This window comes from Gossypium hirsutum, chromosome A02 (genome assembly GCF_007990345.1).
Source record: "Gossypium hirsutum isolate 1008001.06 chromosome A02, Gossypium_hirsutum_v2.1, whole genome shotgun sequence".
NCBI lineage: Eukaryota > Viridiplantae > Streptophyta > Magnoliopsida > Malvales > Malvaceae > Gossypium > Gossypium hirsutum.
The window spans coordinates 105,708,962-105,731,428 of NC_053425.1; the positions used below are offsets into that span (position 1 = coordinate 105,708,962).

General features: G+C 28.5%; 2 protein-coding genes across 4 annotated transcripts; both read left to right on the forward strand.

Moving 5' to 3' along the window:
• Positions 1-4,455: 4,455 nt before the first annotated feature.
• On the forward strand, positions 4,456-7,437 carry LOC107931690 (floral homeotic protein APETALA 2). Of its 2 annotated transcripts, none has more exons than XM_041080407.1 (9): positions 4,456-5,348; positions 5,438-5,494; positions 5,579-5,666; positions 5,755-5,900; positions 5,996-6,040; positions 6,137-6,228; positions 6,513-6,655; positions 6,742-6,906; positions 7,001-7,437. In XM_041080407.1, the coding sequence occupies exons 1-9, from the start codon at positions 4,858-4,860 to the stop codon at positions 7,199-7,201; spliced, it is 1,428 nt and encodes a 475-aa protein (XP_040936341.1). In that variant the 5' UTR covers positions 4,456-4,857; the 3' UTR covers positions 7,202-7,437. The 2 variants fall into 2 exon arrangements, with proteins under 2 accessions (XP_040936341.1, XP_040936343.1); XM_041080409.1 differs by having other exon boundaries at positions 6,754-6,906.
• Positions 7,438-19,294: 11,857 nt separating this feature from the next.
• On the forward strand, positions 19,295-22,072 carry LOC107931637 (rust resistance kinase Lr10). 2 transcript variants are annotated; one of them, XM_016863575.2, is made up of 4 exons: positions 19,295-20,028; positions 20,603-20,706; positions 20,802-20,831; positions 20,913-22,072. In XM_016863575.2, exons 1-4 carry the CDS (start codon positions 19,352-19,354, stop codon positions 22,016-22,018), a joined length of 1,917 nt encoding a protein of 638 aa, XP_016719064.1. In that variant the 5' UTR covers positions 19,295-19,351; the 3' UTR covers positions 22,019-22,072. The 2 variants fall into 2 exon arrangements, with proteins under 2 accessions (XP_016719064.1, XP_016719065.1); XM_016863576.2 differs by lacking the exon at positions 20,802-20,831 and having other exon boundaries at positions 21,108-22,072.
• Positions 22,073-22,467: the final 395 nt, after the last annotated feature.

Here is a 22,467-nt window from a genome sequence, read left to right on the forward strand (position 1 = left end):
GCTAAGTTGTCTTTAAGTAGAGTAGCTTAAAAGTCATGATTAAAACTATATTTTCCATTTTCTCACATGAACTGTCCAAATAGTAATAGAAATTTATTTTTATAAGGTTGCCTTTTATAATACATCAATGAAGTAGTAAACTTCCAAGTTGGTCTCCATAATTAGAGTACAATTAAATTTAATTTTCTCAATTTTTTTTTAAAAAAGAAGCCCATTTAGTTAGTATATATGATTATAACAATAGCAAATATTTAATTTTTTAGTAAAAAAGAAAATCATTTTTGTCATGTGAATTTCCAGCTCAATTCCATTGAGTTCCTTTTGTTGGGTGAGTATCATTTTCTTTATAATTACTAGTTAAGAATATTAAAGATGAGATACAAGATTCCAAATACATGGGTACACAACAAAATTATTTAATGTATAGAAATTTTAAACTTGGATATAATGACCTAATTCAGTAATTTGTCTTATTTTATAAAATTTGAGTTTTTGAAATAGAGTTTTTCTATTTTAAGAGGTTAGGATCCTGTTTACTCTTTTTGTAAAGTATAAGATAAATATCATAATTAGACCTAATATAATATATATTTTTTATTTGAATGGTGAGGGGAAAATATTATCTAAAGCTTAAACTTGAATCTTAATAATGCAAGCAACACAAGTTGTTTATCACCAGTACAGCAATAAATAAACCCGTATTATCCAACACATATACTACCTATCCACCATAAAATTTTGCCAAAAAACAAAAAATATATATTGGCTTGACTTTGCACTAACAACATTTGGAAAAAGAATAAGAAAGAAAATAGAGTAAGTACCCTAAAGGAAAAGGCAAAAACAAAGAGTTAGGTTTAGAAGCTGAGGCAAAAGGGTTAGAGATAATAAAGACAGTAGGCTTATTGGTAGACACCTCAATAATGAAAGTGGGCCTCTAAAAACCTTATATAATTCAATGGAGGGGAATTATTACAAGTAAAAGAAAAAAATAATAATGATAATAACCATAGCCTCGTCCCACTTCCATTATTGGAAGGTTTTTTTTTTGTTTACTTATTGCTTACCATTTCACCCACTCAAACAAAAGAGAAATGATGGAGGGTTTGAGAGATGGGATTGGGTTATATATATAAGCTAGGGTTCAAGTTTTGTGTATTGAGAAAATAGGATTCATACAGTTATTCTTCCATTTAGACGTTAGATTTAGTCTATTTTAAATTTAATTGAGATTTCATCTTGTGACGCCTCTTGATTAAATGATCTAATTACACTTTTTTAATCCTTCTTAAACTTTAATCGTAGAAAAAAAATGCATTTTTAGCTCCTCTCAAATATTAATATTTTAATTTAAGCTATTTTAACATAAACCAACATTGGTAAATATATCATGGAGGCTCCTGTATTAGGAATCAGATTGCATTTTGTCCTATTTACTAGAAAAAATTAAAAGTTAGTTCTTGTATATTAGATTAAAGAGCAAAATAATCATTTCTATTAAAAAATTCATCTATTTTTACTATTAAAAACTAAAGTAGCTAATAGAATAACCAAACAGTTAGTTAAACATGACATGCCACAAGTGCCTCATTATAACATTCAAATACTAATTTTTAACAGTAGAAATGAATGATTTTTTTAATAAAAAGATCAATTTACTCTTTGATTTAATATATATGGACTAATTTATTTTCTTTTTTAGTAGATAAAATAAAATACAATTGAACTCCTAATATATGTGCCTTCATAGTACTTTTACCCAAAATTTTATAATTTTATACCAATACCCCTAGAATTTTGGGTTTCATTGGTTTGTTGGGAACTGTGTCTAGGTGCATTATGATATGGCAATCTTTATTTTTTTTACTTTTTTCCCCTTGACCTAATTGGCCCCTACTTTCATATAGATGATTGTCTGTTTCTTTCTGACAGCACTTCTTCCTCCTTAAATTTTTTTAATACCCCAATTTTATATGATTTTTTTCCTTTATTAAAAAAAATTATGTTTAATAATAATGTTGGTGATGTCAACCATGATCTTAAATCTACCGAATCCATCCCTCAATCTATTACAATATACACATATCTATACAATGCTTGAGTTGGCATTTATCATGTTCCTGTTGCATTTAGACCCAAGCTCTTACATAAGAGAGTGTTGCTACCTTCTTTCTCTTTTTGTTTAATTGCATTAGATATCCTAAAATAGTGTCTCAAATTTTAAATTAATATTCAAATTTCAAAACATTTGAGTATTTAAAGTATTAGTATTAAAATAATCGGTAATTCCGTCATTTTAATTATAAGCTTAGGTGTTAAATTCAAATTTAGGTTTGATGTGAAAATATTCAAAACATGTGGATAAAAAATTAAGCACATGTTCTTGTTGTGTAGTAGCTTGTATAAAACATGTTTAACAAAACTAGTAGCTCTAGTAGATTTTAATTATGCTGTTTTTTTTTCTTTATAACACATTATATATAAAATATCATGTATTAAGTACATAATACACGCATGATTGCAATTTAATCCACAAGTTTTATATATATTTCATGTTAGATTTGAGTAAGCATTTAACACTTAATAATTAGGTTCACAAAATAACTAAATTGACATGTTATTACTGCTCTGAAAACACAATTAAAACGTTTTGAAATTTGGAATCAATTTAAAATTTAGGACATAATTCGAAAACATCTTACCTATTGTAAGCTTGGGATGAATTAAGAATCTCTTCTCATTCCTCATGTCTTATCGACATTGCTAGTTAACACTATAGACTAAAACTAACCTCCGAGCTAAGAATATCTACAATGCCAAGATCTCACAAGCTTAAGATATTGTAAGCCCACAATTTCACAAGCATACACAGCATGGACAAAAATATTCGTCACTCGTACATTATATTTATCAATTATTTAAATACTTAAAAAGATATAATATTATTAAATGAATAGACTGTAAAAAATACAAAATCAATATAAGAACGACATGCGACGTGTCGAAAATAGTCAAAAGCACTACCAAAACCTAGAATATGAGTTGGGGGAGTGTACAAACTACACGCGAGCAAGAGAAGTGAGTGGGGGAATACAATGTACAAGTTGTAAGTAGAAAACAAACAGGGCATTGGTCGATGTAAGAAACGAAAGAGGCAAAAAAAGCTGGCCCTTTACCGTACTCTTTGGATTGGACTTTTCTAGAAATGTTTCCCTTTCCTTGCATTATTCTTCTTTCCTTTTGTGATACTAAAAACCATTCCCTTCCATCACTTTGGTTTTTTTTTTTCTACCATTTCCACAACCTCTTTAATCCCAATTTAGCTCCTTCTTTTAGCCCTTTTGCCCCCCACTTTTATGTTTTAACCCCTCCCTATCTAATTATTCTACAATTTTCCCCTATTGGGTAAAGGAAAACTTGTTCCATGTCAATAGCGGAAGAAAACAGTGTTAAGATTCTTTATTTGTAATTCAAAAATTAGGGTTCAATTTCTATTGTTGTTGTTTACAAGTGGGAATCAAGCAATTTGTCCACTTGAACTAACCTTTTTCTTATGTAAAATATTGGTCTAATTTTGCGGCCATACTTTTAAAAGATTTGAAATTCTATAGTTGTTATCAATTTCGATATTAAGAAAATTGGTCTCTTTAAAAAATCGGAATAATTTAATTATTGTTAATTTCGGAAGTGAGTAATGAAGCATAATTAATCACAACGTTAATTTTTTTCCTTAATTTTACATAAATTTGACTGATAAAATAATAGATTTAGCTATCATAATTTACATATTCTATCAATTTGGTCATGATTTAACAAATTTAGCCTACAATATATTTGTAAATGTGTAATTGTTGGGGCAAAAATTGTTGTTTTTTTAGAATCAAGATAAAATTAACAAAATATGTAAACATCAAGGTAATCTTGTTATTATATTAATCAAAATTATGCATAATTGATGAAAGACATTAACACTATAATTAATTGTCATTAATTATTCATTTTTAAAACTGATAAGGATTAAATTACTCTAAATTTGTTGAGAAGGATAAATTTGTTCAATTTCAAAATTGAGAGGGATTGAAGAGATCCTTTTTACCTTTGAATTTTGATTGTTTTCTTTTTAATTTAATGAATTAAATTTGGTAAAAAAAATCAAAGTGTAATTGATAAATTAAATTTTAACTTGTGATACCGATAAATATTGGATGCAATGGTAAAACGCATTACACTCTTAATGAAAGAATATAGGTTATGGATTAACACAAAACGTAAAACAATATTATCAACTAAATTTTATTTTTAAATTAGAAAGACTAAATTCGAGAATAAAAAATATAAAAGATTAAAACTTTAAAAGTTTATAAAGTATAGGGATTGAAAGTAGAGTTAGACCTAAAATATTATAATATTATATCTAGTATAAATACAGAGAGAAGAAAAACTAATAAAAATGATGAACGAAAGTATATTATTGTGTAGTATAAATACAGAGAGAAGAAAAACTAATAAAAATGATGAACGAAAGTATATTATTGTGTGGATGTTGTAATGGTTTTTTTCTGTTCTTACAAAGATCTTCGAGCTTCGTTCTTTAATCTTCTTCTACCCTATACTTACTTTTTTTAGCTTAGCTGATTAACCCTCTCATAGGCTTTTTTTTTTCCTTTCAGCTTTTCCTTGGAAAATCACTGGCTTTGATGTTCATTTTTTTATATTTAATTTCAGCTTTTTATGATAGTTTTTTTTCTTCGTTTAAAGTAGATTATGATCATGTTTTTTTGAGAATTTTCTGCTTTGAAAATATATAGTATCTTCGTGATTTTTAATAGCTGAAAAAGTTTGTGAAGTGAAAAAAAAATGTGGGATCTTAACGATTCTCCTGATCGTTCAAGAGACGAGGAATCGGAAGGGTGTTCATCGCCGGTAGACGGTGAAGAAGGGAAGGGTAAACGGGTTGGATCCGTTTCGAATTCGAGTTCTTCCGCCGTGGTGATCGAGGATGGATCAGAGGAAGAAGATGCAGCAGCTTTAAAGAAACGAAACAGTAACATGATTTTTGGGTTCTCGGTGCCTGTCGAGACCGGTGGACCAGCTCCGGTGACTCGTCAGTTTTTTCCACTTGACCAAGACCCAGAAATGAGGGCAGTTCCCAGCGGAACTGCACAAGGGTTCCCCATGGCTCACTGGGTCGGAGTCAAATTCCGGCAATCGGAACCACTCGCCGTTGCTAAATCCGTTGAAGCTACGAATCCCATGAAAAAAAGTAGAAGAGGACCAAGGTCAAGAAGCTCTCAATATAGAGGTGTTACTTTCTATAGAAGAACCGGCAGATGGGAATCTCATATTTGGTCAGTTTTTTTTTTCTCGAGAAACCTGTTTTACTATTTTCTCCCTAACCAATCAGAATTTAACCTTGGGTTTATATTTCTCATTACAGGGATTGTGGAAAACAAGTTTATTTAGGTGGATTTGACACAGCACATGCCGCAGCAAGGTAACCTTTCATGTCTTTACAATCATATCACTCTTTATATAATGGTAAATGTTTTACAAAGAACATTTCTTTAATATCTGTCAGAGCATATGATAGGGCAGCAATCAAATTCCGGGGAGTTGAAGCTGATATAAATTTCAGCATTGAAGATTATGAAGAAGATTTGAAACAAGTGAGAAACTAAGAACAAAGAACCCTTTTTTTTTTTTATTTCATCGTGTTGCTATGAAAAATCACTAAATTTTGTTTATGAAAAACAGATGAGTAACTTAACGAAGGAAGAATTTGTGCATGTACTTCGTCGACAAAGCACTGGTTTCCCTAGAGGAAGTTCTAAATATAGAGGAGTAACCTTGCATAAATGTGGAAGATGGGAAGCTAGAATGGGTCAATTTTTGGGCAAAAAGTAACCCTTTTCTTTTTGCCCTTTAACCCTTTTCTTCATTGTTCATTTATTCAATGGGTTTCATTTTGGGTGTTTTTTTTTTGTTGTGATTACAGATATGTTTATTTAGGCTTGTTTGATACCGAGATTGAAGCTGCAAGGTGCAAAGTTTATATAATCTTTGGTTTGTTCCATATGATGAAAATTAGGCTCTTTTTTTTCTTTCTTTTTTCTGATAGGCTGTTTTGATTTTGTAGGGCTTATGATAAAGCTGCAATTAAGTGTAATGGGAAAGATGCTGTTACTAATTTTGATCCTAGTATATATGATAATGAGCTTCACAACGGTGGTAAGTAAGATTTACACTCATTAATCATTTTTGTACTCGTGTTAAAAATTGATCTTTGTACATCTAAGTATATGTAACTATTTGGTTATTTTGTTAGTCATATCAGCTTTTAATAGTATAAATTGATGAAATCTTTAACGGAAATTATCAGTTTCTTTTTTATCTAACGTACAAAGATTAATTTATTCAATTTTAGATATGGAAGACAAAATGCAATCTAACTCTAGTACATGATTTTCTTTTGGAAGTTCTAATTTTTATTTATTTTTATTTATTGGTTTTAGAAACATCATCATGTAATGGTGGGGATCACAACCTTGATTTGAGCTTAGGGAATTCAACTTCAAAGCAAAATAATTTAGAATTTGGTGGTGTTGATAAGCAAAATGCAATGGTGGATCAACATAGTTGGGGCTATAGGTCTAAGGTTTGTTTTAATTTCATACTACGTATAAAAATCATGAATGTTAAGGCATAATAGTGATTCATTTTTCATTTTGGTGATTCTACGAGCAAAATCTGCAGGAGGGACCTTATGGAAATGATGATACAATGCAGCTTTTGAACCAACCACAGATTCAATATTCTCAAGCTTCAATTAAGTCCATTGGACAACGGAACAGACCTACTGATAACCATATGTTCAACATTCATCCTCCACATTTTAGTCAGTATCGGGTTCGTATTCGATAATTAGTACTTAAGTTCATGATTAGGAAAAAAGAGCTTCAACTAATGTAAAAATCATTGTGATGTATGTGTATATGTATAGATTCATTATCCAAGCAACAACAACAACAATGGAGTTCAAATAGGGAGTGATCTTTCATTGTCAACTAATGATCATCATCATCAACAATGGCAATCAACGGGACCTCACCAACTGTGTTTACAAATGGTGCAGCATCATCAGGATTCCCATGGCAGATTAGACCTTCCAAAGCTAAGAAAAATGGGTTCCACTCACTCATGAGAGAAGCACTATACACACACACCATATTTTATCATCCACCAGTGTTGGTTAATCTCTATGTAAAGATCAATGCATTGAGTTGCACTCCATTTATTTTTTTTACGTCAATTTTCTTAGTTTACCCATTGGGAAAATTACAACAATTATTCCCAAAAAAGAGAGAGAAAAAAAAGTCATTATTGGTCAAAAACACTAACAAAGCAACTAAAACAAATGATCTTTTCCATCGTCTTCAATACATTTGCTTTGCCTTCTTATGTATTACATTAGTGTATGTTATTTTCATTTATATGAAATATCGATTAAATTTGATATATATTAATAGTTGGATTTCATTTTGATTTTTCTATTTTAAAAAATAGATAAATTAATTTTTGTTTATTAGATTAAAGAATAAATTTATTATTTTATTAAAAAATTTATCAATTTATACTATTAAAAACTAATTTATATATATCAAAATAAGATACACATAATTATTTATATAAATATAATTTTCACTCATATACAAATTGGGAAATGGATTATATCTTGGAAATATGAGTAGATAGTGATGAATAGTCACCATCAATGGTGTCCTTTGAATCAGTTCTCTATAGCCAAAAGCAATCAGACATGGTTATAAATGAAGAGAGGGACTCATCAATCATAACTTTTAAAACACCCCCCCTACCTATTGAGAAGGCATTGTAATTTGTAAGATAAAATGAAGGGTTTAATATTTTATGTCCTTAATTGCAATTATTAACGAATTTTTAGTCAATAATATTAAGAACATGTGGCAAGAGTGTACGAGGAAAAGGGGTGTGTGTCTTAGGTCTTAGAAGAATATGTCCTTTTTTAAGATTAAGATAGAGACAAGTGGTTAATTGAAAGTATAAAATAAGGATTTCAATATCGTCATCTGGGTCGTCATTGTTGAATATTTTATGTTTGAAATTGCATATTGGGAAGAGCAAAAGGGTTTATTTTATTAAAAAAAAGGGAAATTTTTCTATAAGGAGAAAGGTCAAGGCCACCTTCTTCTGTCTTCATCATGTTTAACAATTAATTTCCTTAAAAAATGTAGATTTTTTTATTTTAAAAAAATTCTTATTGTCTATAAAGGGATTTCATTCATGCACATTTCATTAAAATGAACTTGCTTTGGAATTTTTAAAAAAATAATAACGAAATTCAATGTTTTTTTTTAAATAATATATTTTGGTTGAGAATAAAATGATTTTATTTAAACATTATGACTGACAAAAGCAATTAAATAATATAAATAAGAACAGTTGGGTATCATTGTGGTTAGTACATTTTATAAATAAATAATATTAATTATAAGCGAAGTTTTTATAAATTAAAATTATAAGTAGGGAATACTTTTATTTTATTTATTTATTATATAATTACATGTTTTTCTTTTAATTTATTTGATAATTATTTTGGGTTGAAATTAGATTATTTCGAAGATTAAAACCGTTGATTGAAAAATATGATTAAAGGACAAGATAAACTAACACATTTCGTGTCTATTTTATGATTCATATTCTAGACTCGTAACTACCTTTCTTAATAATACAATCTTTACAAATAGGGACTAAACTCTAATTAAATAAAAAATGAGATGAGATTCTAAGTTCATGAATGTAATGTAAAAACACATAAATAGTCAAACAAAATCCATAGGGAAATCTCATGTAGAGATATGAATCAATGATAGCTGATAAAAGATGCGTTATAAGTTATCTATTAGTTTTAGGGTTGATGTCAGAATCTTTATCATATTTTGCATGTGATGAACTCTGAGGTACCTGCTCACTGCTGCATTTATACATACACACACATATATATAATGGGTCCATTGGCAAGCTCTCAAGCCTAGAATCATCCCCCCCATTAGCTCCTTAAATCATCACTGTCTCTTCTTCCTAATAAAGCACGATTATATATGTTGGAAAATCAATAATATCTAGTTTCATAGCTTTATTTTCTTAAACTATCATATATATTATCAGGATTAATTGTAGCAAACGTTCCTAAATTTTAGTTTTTTTTAAAATTGAGTTATTAAAATATTAATATTATATTAATTAAGTCATTTTGTTAATTTAATTATTAATTTAGACTTTAATATTTAACGTCCAAATAATTATGTGGATAAAAGAATTTAATTGATATGATATTAATATTTTAATTAATATTTTAAAGACTCTTATTAAAATATTTTTAAGTTTAAAAATAAATTTAAAGCGTAAAATTATAATTTAAGGATTTATCGTGTAATTAACCCATTTTTCTATTATAGAAGTTGACTAGACTTAGCACATAAGGAAATTAAGGTAATATAAACCTAGAAATTAAAAACAGATGAAGTGGATGAAAATGATAGCAAAGCAAACCCTAAAAACAGTAAAAAGTTAAAAAAAGAAAAAAGAAAAAGAAGCAAAGGGTAATTAGTAAATTACTGTGTTGTTTTTACTTTACATCGGCTTTTATAGTTATAGGTGTGGCTTTCCATTTATGGGATTTCTTCAACGGCTCAACTTTCTTTCCACCGTCTCTCTTGCAAAAAGAAAAATCAATAAAATTAAATGCTACTCCATTTTCATGATTAATACAGTGGAGTGTTTTTACATTAAATTTTAAGAAGTTCTATTAAATTTTTTTTAAAAAAATTAAGGATTTAATAGAATTTAAAACAAATTGGGGGGTTTGATTAAATTTTTCAAAAATATTAAAATTGAATTCTAAAAATTTTAATGAATTTAATTGAATTCTTTTGAAAAATTAAAAAGCGTAATATATATTTTAAAAAATTTAGAGATATAATTAAAATTTTCAAGAGAGTGATGAAAGATTCTCTTATTGTTGTTTTTTAAAATCCTCTAGAATTTTTGGCTTTTTTGGATTCGATTATCATATGTCTTTAGAGGTGAGTAAAATTTCATTTGATTTGAATATTTTTTTAAAATTCGAGTTAATCGAATTGAGTTATTCGAGTTAACTTAAATAAATAATTCGAGTTTCGAGTTTGAATGGATTTGAACTCAATAATTCAAATAATAGATTGGCATAAATGCCCTTTTGGTCCTTATTAATTTTAAAAAATGAGTAAATTGGTCGCTTAAAAAAGTTAAAAAAATTCAAAATAATTTTTAAAATTAAAAATATTTATAAAAAATCAAAGATTTATATTTTAAAAAAATATATAATAATTTTAAAAAATTCCAAATAATATATAAAGAAAGTTAAAATTTTAAAAAAAATTCACAATAATAATTTTGAGGACTTAAATGAGTTAATTAATTATTTAAGTTTATCATAATAAAAAATATATATTATTTTGCTTTGAAAATTTTTTCAAATATATATGATTTCAAATTTATACACTCAAATATAAAATTAATTATATTATAACAATATTTAATTATTAATTTAACTTAAATAATTTTTTAAAATAAAAATAAAAAAATAGAAAAATAGTAAAAATATTAGATTGGCAATGAATGTGACTGCGATAGAGACATGACAAAGCAGGCATTGGTCCCTCTCTCTTTATTAAAAAAAAAAAAAAAAGACAATAATATTGGTGGCGTTAAGTGTTGGATCGCTTTCATCATTCATTCACTCAGACAAAACTTCTTCTTTAGGTTTTATTTTATTTTGCCAATTCACTCTCTCTCTCTTCTTTCAGACACTTTCTATTTCTGGAATTCTATTATTCGTTTGTTATTTTACACTTTACCTATTTTTCCCACTTTCTCTACAATTATATATTTATAACATTCTTTACTTCATTTCATATCTCTTTCTCTCTTTGCTTCTTTTGTTTCCTTCTTTAGGTTCCAACTTCAGTCTTGTTTCAACCTATTTGGTCTTATTTTGACAATACAAATGCCATAATTCTAAGTAAGTTTATTAATTTTATTTATAAAACTTGAGTTTATTCTGGGTTTAAATTATTTATTTCACGTTTATCATATTTAGAATTTTATGAGTTCAACTCAAAATATTTTTGTTTTTTTAGTTTTAATTCATGTTTGTATCTATTTTGAAATCGAATAAACGCATTTAAATTGGTGTTACAAGTCTCTTCAATTTTTCATACAAAAAAGTACATATAATCTCGGAACTTGACGTGCTTAAAAATCTATTTTTGATCATAAATTAATATATTTTAATTTATTTATTGGTGCTACCTAACCTAAAGCAAAATGTATAGTTTTATATAGTTTTTAAATAAAAGAATAAAAATTAACATGTCTAGAAATTAAACCTGTATTTAATGGATTCATAAACAAATTCTTTATCACTACATCAATAATAATTCTTGAGTAAACTTGAAAAAGATTAACTTTTAACATAAAATGTTTTCTCTTACTGAATTTGTGTATTTATATATGTACTTACTATTAATAAAACACTTGAATGAGTTGGTGTTACAGGTTAATCGGTTACCAACTTGATCAAGAAATGACTAATATACCCTTTTATTAGATGACTACCATTATTATTTTCATGCCCTTTTTGTCTCTAATTCATACTTTTATATAATTTTTAAATAAAAGAACTAAAATTAACATGTCTAGAAATTAAACCCGTATTTAATAAATTTATAAATAAATTCTTTACCACCATACTTTTAACATATTTATAGAAATCCAAAAATGGTGGGAATAAATACTTTTATATGTAAATTTTATATTTTAAAAAATTTATTGTTTGAAAAATAAAGCTTTAGTCTAAAAAATATTGAATATTTGTTGTAGTTAAGAAGATATATGTGTAATTATATTTAAGTGCGTATTATTTTTCGATTTAAGAATTTAAGATAATTAATGAATAATTTAAGAATGACGAAAAAAATGAGAGAAATGAAAGTTAAATATTAGAACAAGTTATTCTTATCTGATTTGGGTTCTTTTTCCTTCACCATTTTGGAACAAAGATGATGAAAATGTGGCTCACGACAAAGTAAGTTCTATGATTGATTGTTGAGAGGGAATCCATGAAAAAGAAAAGAAAAAAGAAAAAAAAGACAAAGAAAAAGCAACATTTAGTCCATAGAATTGGTAATTTTTTAAAAATCGTGCCTTAAATTTTTATATTCATATTGGTCCTTGAAATTGGTAGATTTTCTTAATTTGTATTTGAATTTGGATTCGTTAAGTTATGATAACATGGCAATATGAGATTGTGCTATGTTATCACTAGAAAATTTTTAATTTTAAAAAGATTATGTTTTTTAAGATTTTCTATAAAATTTCCTAAAATTTTAGATGATGGTATTGTTAAGGGGAGTCAATTCCTTCAGGAAAAGATTTCAAAATGTCATTTGTCGAGTAGTTGACCTAGACCTCCAAGAATAGAAGGCATGGTCTCTGTGTCGGGATTTTGTCACCAGCCTTCGCGAAAAGTCATGGACAGTTCATGGAGGAAGCGCAGCGACTCAGTTGTTGGTATAGGTGCCTTTTATTGTTGTGGGGGGATTGATTCCTTCCTGAGAAGTCATTGAAGTATAATTCGTGGAACAACCAACCCGAACCTCCAATAACTGAATGTATTATCCGTAGTCCCTGCGGAGAGTTATGTACAGTTCAAGGATCAAATTTAAGAAAAAGTTGTCAAATTACGAAACTAATGTGAACAAAAAAAAAACTTAAGGATCAAGTTGAAAAAATTACCGAATTTAAAGACTAAATTTTATTTTATACAAAAAAAAAAGCAGCCAATTATCAGTTTGATCAGAATCCAATTGCATGTTACTTGACAGAAAGGAGAGAATCATGGGAAGGTGTAGGGAATTTAAAAGATTCATTTTTCTTACATCATAGAATATCTTATTTCCAACTTTTCATCATGTCGTTATTCACCTTTTTTAACATCCAAAATTTTCAATGTCGTTTCTATGAAGTTTCCCTTAATTGAATCCGTCCCAAATTTTCCTTTCTACAATGGAATCCATTCAAGGTTTTGCTTAAAACTTAAATGGAAAAAAATAGTGAAAGTTTTATAAAGAGAAATCATGTTATAATATAGAATATAGAAAAACTTGGTATAATATAAGATCACTTTGTAAACCAACCAGTAAAAGATATTTCGAAACACAAATTCTAATACTTCTTAAATTACCTATATTTTATAAGAATCTAAAAACATCTAAATTTTAATATATACAATTAGACTCAATGGAATAAATGTGATAAGATATTAAATAAAATCATATTAGTTATCCCCTCTCTTATTTTTCAAAAAGAAAATAAAAACTATACTCACATTTTTTAGACCAATTTATAATGTCACATTTAATTTTTAATTATTAAATTTAGTGCAATATTTTTTATTTGAACATATCAACTAAGTCATAATAATTCAAATCTTATAATAATAATTAAAATATTTGTATCATATTAAAAAATAGATATAAGATAAACGAATGCCTTTTGTTCGATTCAGCTTGATTATTCAAAATTTAAAGTTCGATATTTGATTCAAGCTCGGTTCAACATAAAGTTTTAAATTTTAGCTTAGCTTGAGACATAGTCAAGCTACTCAATTCCAAACTTAAGCTCAATTATTAGTTTTTATACTCAAACCTAATGTAGAACTTAATTAAACTTGTTTGTAATTAAGCTCTTTCTATATAATAAAGGTAAAAATCATATAATTTCATACGAACCATTCGAATGGAGTATTATAATACTAGAATTTGACTTGATAATTACTAGTACCTCATTTATATTCTAATTATAGGACCAACCGTTGATGTTAGAACGAGTCCAAGACTGAGTAACTCAAAAGTGAGGACTCAGTCCTTATTGGGCCTTTAAGAGCCTGATGGCTTACATCCTTGGATTGTCAATATTATTGACAAAATAAAACAATTGATGTTTATTTAATAAAAAAGAAGCATTGCATGGCTTTACATCGGAAACTCTACTACTTGACTCGCAAATCATCCACTTCCAAGAATTCTATAACGTGGTCCCTTAAGTTAGTTCTCTTTTATATATTTTTGTTGTATTACCAAATTTTTTTTTAATAATGCCCAAAAAGTGCAAAGTTTCATTTAATTTTATAATTATTTTTTACATGAATTATGTAATTTTTCTGTTTAGCCTAGGTGCGTGCCCAAGTGCCCATTCTTCTTGGTGTATTTCCCGTGGTACAACCATCGAATTGAGGGGATGCAAGTAGTTGACTTATAGTGAGCTCTTAATGCACGCATTTGAATATGTTGTAAATCCGATGCGACTTGGTGAAGGTTCATGTACTATGCAGGAAATGCTCTGCTGCTATTTGGATGGGATTAGGCACACCTTGTATGTTGGGTCTAATTCTTACTTGCATGAAAAGTTCTTCTAACAACAACCTTATAGGTTTAAAGGTATATCATGTGAGTTAAATATTATTTTCGGGTAAAGTTTTATTTTTCGACATGATTAAGAATTTTAATGAATTCCTAAAATGAGAACGTCTCTTAATACTTGAAGCAAGTGTAAACCCATTGCCATTAGCCCCAAGCTAGCTAATTCAAGTCTCAAAATGCATAAACAAATGTTGTGATTTCTTGAAGATATCTGTTATATATATATAGATGCTTTAGGCAATACTTTATTCATAAAGTGGGAGCATTTTATAAGTCATGGCATCTAGTCAAATCATGTGCAAATGCTTTAGTTTGTGCATGGTTTTGCATATTCATGCATTAAGAAGTGCTCTTGTTCCATTAACTCATCAGAATTCTAACCGCATGCAATGTGAAACTTATGGAGGTGTGGGTCCTTAACCTATGAAAAGTAAAATCAAGAGACTTGCAACAACTGAAACTGGGAACATATCTATACCCAAGAAGTGAAAATAAAACTACCAAAAAAAGAGAGAGTCCAAAATCCCCTTCATTTTGTAATCAAAACACATCAGTCCAAACTCCATTACCAAGAAGTTTGGTACTTCTTTTAACACCAATGGTGTAAAAAGCATCAACGTTCGCCTCTCGCTTATATGATCTGATCTCCGGGTGTGAGACATTTGCATTTCACAAAATGGAGACAACCGACGGAAAGTGTAACCCAAGTACCACTCCGTCTCATGCACATCCATGACCTCCAGTAAGTTCGCCACTGGGTGACCACATGGAATACAAGGCAAATGCTTCATGTACTTAGTAAGCAATGCCAGTCTCTTCCCAACATCAGTTTTGCTCAGTTTTTTCACAAAGTAGGACGAACCCATCACCATTCTCGTCAAGCTTAGCTAATTCAAGTCTCAAAATGCTTTGATTTCTTGAAGAAATCTGTTATATGTATATATATATATGATATTTGGAGGATAGTGGCACTAGTCAAGTTTTAATTAAAAATGTAATAATATTAGTCATGCCCTCATTTTGATTATGATATTACATATTCATGAACATAAAAACAATGATAATCTAGCAAAGCAAGGATTATCTATACGTTTACAAGCAGTTACGTAAGGAATAAGGATTTCGTCACCTCTTGCGTAATGAAATTTAGACTCACCTTTTTATGGTTAAAATATGCTATATCTATAATCTTCACAAATTTAATCGCTAATTTTTTATTTTTAAAAATTTCAATTTTTTTTATTTTTTAGATTTCAAAATTTAGGCTCTATTAATAAAATTATTTTGTAAATTTTAAGTTTATTACAACATTATTTTTTTTAATTATGTACAATGTTGTTTGAATTGGATTAGACTGACCAAGTAGACAGAAACCGGTTGGGGTATCGTTTTGAAGAGTGACTTTAAACCTATTAGACTACGAAATGGTTAAACTAAGTTTATTATTTTTTATTTTTAATAATTTTTAATTGGACTAGTTGGACCCATCAGACTAATGAATCGGTGGCTTGACTAGTTCGATCATTGATCCAATTTAAAAAAATATTGGTTACATGGCTACCAAGTAGTTTTTTTTTTAATTTTAAAATATCACACTAACAAATTTAATGAAAAATTTAATAGTGATAACAAATGAACTTGGATTTTAAAATTTGAAAAATAACAAGACTAAATTCCTAAAAAATAAAAATATAAAGACTAAATTTTAAATTAATCATTAGTTAAGACAGAGTACACCAATCTTTGACGCTTCGTCAAATTAAGAGACTTAATTTATGTAGCACACACCATATGTCTCCTGAATATTCAGCATGTGGAGTTTCATCTTTCCTACCCATGTGGTTCAAAAAGTTATATCTACCTCTTGCATACACAACATGTGGATCTCCATTAAGTTTAATAACTAAACTTATTATGCTCAATCGCCCCCTAACTAAGGGTATACTCGTACATCAAAGGCTACCTACTCCTAGGGGCGAATCCCAATTTATTTTAGTCAAAGCTAGAATTAAATTATAAGTTTTAAGAGGTCAAAATATAATTTTATCATTTATTAATTTATAATTTTATTATTTTTAAAAAAATTAAGTATATTTATTTCAATTTTTTAAAGGACTAAAGTATAATTTTATCATATATTAACTTAAAATTCTATTATTTAAGAAGAGATTAAATTACATATTTTTCACTTTTGGGGACCAAAGCCTCCGCCTACCCTTTAAATTCGCCTCTAAAGACTCCCATTCAATTCAATGAACGTGAAAAATTTCTTGTGATTAAATGATAGTTTGTGAAGCGTATAAATACCTTTTTTTCTCGAGCAAGAAGTGCTACTCATGTCCAAACTTTGGAAAATTATCTCCAAAATCACGCAAGTACAACTTTTATCTAATTTTTTTTAGGTGAAACTTGGATAGTTCTTGAACATCAATGATTCACTTACAAAAGAGAGCAAACCTTGGATGTTGGAACGAGTTCAACCTTGATTGAAATAAGGGTAACTCAAATGTGTGGACTCAGTTTTTATGGGGCCTTTAAGTGCCTACTAAATTATAATAGCAATTGGGCTCTAATCCCTTACATCCTTGGATTGCCATTCACATGTTCTAACAAAACACAACAAAATAAGAAATTAAATTCTTTACTTTCAAAAAAAAGATAAGAAAATAAATTCGGGATAAAATAACATAATTGATGTTTATTTAATAAAATTGTATACACTATTTTAAATGAAATTTAAATCGTATTCAATTATATCAATTTTTATGGCAAAGGATGAGATACATAAATTATCCTTTTTAATTTGACTAATATGAAAAATAAATACTTAAATTATGCATTTTTTTCATTTAAGTATTTAAATTCTTTTTGTCAAAATAGTTAATTAAAATTTTACTCCATTATCGTTTTAGGTACCAACAATTAACTCATGTTAAAAAAAAAATTCTAAACCAATCGTACGACACATGAAATTTTATGAAGTTTTTGGTTTGTCACATAGTTATTAAAAATATCATGTGTCATATTTTGATCGGTTTGGAGGTTTTGTTTAATGGGAGTTAATGAATTGGCATTAAAATGGTAATAAAATAAGATTTTAAGTACATATTTTGACTCGAAAAAATTTTAGATATTTAAATGGTTTAATATTGGTTACAGTATAATTAGCTTGTAAAAATAAATTTTATATATAATACAAAATCAAATTTCATATATCATATAACACATTAACGTGTTGTTTCTATATAATTTTAAGATTCATTCCTTCAAAAATATCAAAATGAGAAAATATTAAAGGATTTCATTCCAAAAGTAGCGTGAGGCAATTAACTTTGATTTTTAAAATTGTTGATACGAAGTTCGAGCTATGGAGGAAGGAGTTTATTCACATGGTTTTGCGGATTGATAGCATAAAGATTTTTAATTCTAAATTTATAGTTATAAAATTCTTTGGCATTGTTTGAGATAATGGTTTAATTGAGTTTAGTCGAGTTAAGTTTAAATACTATTAAGTTCGAGTTCAACTTGAAATTTGAAATTCGATATTTAGTTTGAGCTTGATCGAACATCTACTCTTAAGCTCGAGCTTGGCTTGAGATATAATCATGCTACTCGAGTTCAATTAAGCTCGTTTACCAATTGTTGTACTCAAGCTCAAATTTAAACTCCAACTTGACTCGATAATTAAGTTTAGGGTTAATAAAATATATTAAAGGCAATAATGTAATTTAATAATATAAAAATATAAAAAGCTCGATAAGGCTCACAATTGTTCGAGTCAAGTATTACTAAGCTCAAATTAGGCTAGATCGATAGCTCGATCTCGAGATTGGCTAGATAATCATTGAATCAAGTTCAAATTTTTTCAAGTCAAACTCAAGTAGCTTGCAAGCACTAGTGTTTCATTTACACCCTTAGTTTTAGAGAATCCGACATAGTGAAAGTGAATATTTTTGATTTTTGCTTACACAGGTTCCATACAACTTTATATTGGCCACATGAGCAAGAAAAATAGCATCATAATCTAATTTAACTGAGCAAGAAAAATAGCATCATAATCTAATTTAACTGAAGTCTTTTGACAATTTTATCAATTAGACTTCAACTATTGAATAGAAAAAAATAGAATAGAACAACTAAAATTTGAAATTAAAAGTAAATGATTAAATTTAAAATATATGAATAGTATAGGGATTAGTGGAAAAATTAGACCTTTTGGATGCTATTATTATTTTTTAAAAGAAATAACTTTTACAAGTATAAATACAATGTAAGCACGAGTAAGTAGATCAAATCATTACAGTACATATATAGTTGAAAAATCAAAAAATGATCTAGAATAAAATTCATATATACACAATTGCACATGCAGCTCAAAGTTAGTAATTGCTATTATTAAAATTGATGAATATACCTATGAAGCTCCTTTACTATAAGAATTAATCAAATTAATTCTTCTATTATTAAATACAACAATTTAATCTGATATTATAAAAAGAATGAAGTCACGTTGAAAGGAGGGAATTTTTAATGGACAGTCAACAAAGGGGGCTCTTGCACTTATTTCTTGATTTTTTTTTTTTAAAAACTCTAACCTATTTTCCACAATTTTGACTTTTTATGTTTTTTTTTCAATTATTTTTACGTTGACTATTGCTACTTTTGATTTTTCAAAGGAGAACTTGGTTTCCCTTTCGCTTTTGTTGCATTAATACCATAACTGTTGCTGCATTATTAGTACCATACTTCAACTACTCCATTTTTTATGATCTTCTTCCACACCAAAAGCTTTCATGAATCTCAAACCACAACTTCCCTTAATTTGCCTCTTGGCCCTAATTGCTATCGTACGTGCAAATGATGATTGCCCCCCTTTGCGGTGCGGAAACCTTACCATCGGCTACCCATTTCGACTAAAGACTCAACCCCGCAACTGTGGTGATCCGAGGCTCGAATTGGACTGTGAGAACAGTACCGACCGCACAGTTTTGATCATCGAACAAGAGAAATTCTATGTCCAAAACATATCGTATTCCGATTACACGATACGATTTGTCGATCCGAGCTTGGTTGATACAAACAATTGCTCCATTCCTCTTAGTTCCTTTCCTTTATCTGGTTCTAGTTGTGATCAATACATGTTTGATCCAATTGATTATCAATTCATGTATATAGTGAACTGCATGACACTAATGGAATCTCGGGTTTATATCGATGCCTCTCGTTGCATCAACGGTAGCGGTTCATCTTCTAGCCAACAGAGTCACTTCTATTTTTTAGTCGGACGTACGCCGCCAAGCGAGTTCAATCCATCTTGCACGACCGTAGCCCGTGTTCCTGGTGATTTCCGAAACATCTCGGGGTTGCTGACATCGGACGTGTACGAAAAGCTATCGAAGGGGTTCGAAATGTCTTGGAGGTATTACAATATAAGCTGCGAGGATGATCAGGGATTTTTCATCGTACATATGTAAGATTTTTTAATCCGCCTTTCAAATTATATTTGCTTTACGAGATTGGGAAATTAGTCAAAATAATAATAACAATAACTCCTTCGATAAATCTTAACAAAAAGTAATTTTTATTGAAAAAAATTCACTTCTTTTTAACTTGCAATAGTGGTTTAATTATGAATTTCATCCATAGTTTAGTTCTTCTACTTTAAATTGTCAAAATAATCTAATCACGGGTAAATCACATAAACAGTTAATTTTTACTAATTTGTTTTATATAAATTATTGAATCGTTAATTTCTTTTCTAATTCATTACATATAAAAGGTTAAATTCTGCTTCAAGTCCTTGCAGTATTTCTACAATTGGAATTTATTCCCTCAATGATTTAAGCTTAACAATATTACTCAATAGAACTGTTTCTTAATTTTTATAAATTACAGGAATGAAATTTATAGTTAAATGTGTAATAATTACATAATCAAAATGCTTGAACTATATTAATATTATTCTATTAATATTTTTTTTGGTGAAGATATTTTATTTTAATGATTGGATTATGATATTTGTATATATTGGTTGAATATTGAAGGTTGTCATCTTTCCGGTATGGTTTGGTAATTTATTTGGAAAGCTTTATACACTACCTTTTCAATGGCCCTCATTTAGCCTCAGACACTCAAAACACACCTCCATGTATGTGTTTTTTTTTTAAATTTTTTAATTAATTAAAATTTAGGGTTTAAGGTTTATGTTACATTTTTATGTACAAATAATTTTTTTTATGACAGCATCATACACTACCTCATTGATGGTAACAGGTACATTTTGGTTTCTAATTGAATTTTAAATATTAAAATGTTAAGTATCATTTAAAAATAATATATATATTTTTTGAAAAGGTGGAGTTTTGATACCAAGAACATTGTTGGGCATAATTTGCTTGATTGCATTGGTTACATATAAATGGCAAAGGAGGCATTTATCTGCAGATGATAAAATTGAAGAGTTTCTTCGAAGTCAAAATAATTTAATGCCTATAAGGTATTCTTATAATGAGATAAAAAGAATTACTAAAGGTTTTAAAGATAAATTAGGTGAAGGAGGCTATGGTTCAGTGTTCAAGGGAAAACTTCGAAGCAATCTTCTTGTGGCAGTGAAACTATTGGGCAAAGCTAAAACAAACGGGCAAGATTTCATTAGTGAAGTTGCTACGATAGGGAGGATTCATCATGTTAATGTAGCGAAACTTGTTGGGTTTTGCGTGGAAGGATCAAAACAAGCTCTTGTATATGATTTCATGCCAAATGGATCTCTTGATAAAATTATATTTAGTGGAGAAAATAAAATTACATTAACTTGGCAGAAAACGTTTGAAATTGCAACTGGGGTGGCTCGAGGGATTGAATACTTACATCGAGGATGTGATACACAAATTCTACATTTTGATATCAAGCCGCACAACATTCTTCTAGATGAGAACTTTGTACCAAAAGTTTCGGATTTTGGTCTTGCAAAATTATATTCAGTAGATGACAGCATCGTATCTCTCACAGCAGCACGGGGTACATTAGGATATATTGCTCCTGAGTTGGTTTACAAAAACATCGGAGGCATCTCGTATAAAGCCGATGTGTATAGTTTCGGAATGTTATTAATGGAAATGATAGGAAAGAGGAAGAATTTAAACGAATTCGTTGAACACTCAAGCCAAACATACTTTCCATCATGGGTTTATGATCGATTCAATCAAGGAGAGGATATAGAGTTGGGAGATGCTCAATTGACAAGTACCGAAAAGACGATTGTGACGAAGATGATAATAGCAGCCTTTTGGTGTATACAAATGAAACCCATCGATCGTCCTTCAATGAGCAAAGTACTGGAAATACTCGACACAGATATTAAATTTCTTGAAATGCCTCCAAAACCATATCAACTTCTTCTTGAATCATCAAGTAGTACTGAAGATTATTTTACTAAATCCACCTTCGTTGATTATAATTAGCTTTAATGTAGTTTAAACTTGGAAAAGTGAAAATAAAAATAAAATTGCTTCCTATGCAACACGTGTCTTCTCCAATATTAATGCCACAGGATATTTTTTGGGCCGGGTTTTTTAAACTTAATTTAAATTATTTTTAAAAATTTAATTAATTAAATTTTATAAAATTATTTAATTGAAAGTTTTTAGAATATGTTTTATTCAAATTTTTATTCATAATAAAATTTTAAAAATAAGAGATCAAAGTTAAAATTTTATTAACATTAAAACACAAAATGTGATTAATTTATTGGGATAAAGGGTGTATTATTAATTGCTAATTTGATGGGATTACCTTAATCAAAGTGGTTAACCTTGCCTTAAGGCTTAATTGAGGTGATTAGGTATAACAAGTTTAATCTAAATTTCTTATCTCGAAAAAAATGATAATTGACTACAAGTTAATTTGAGTG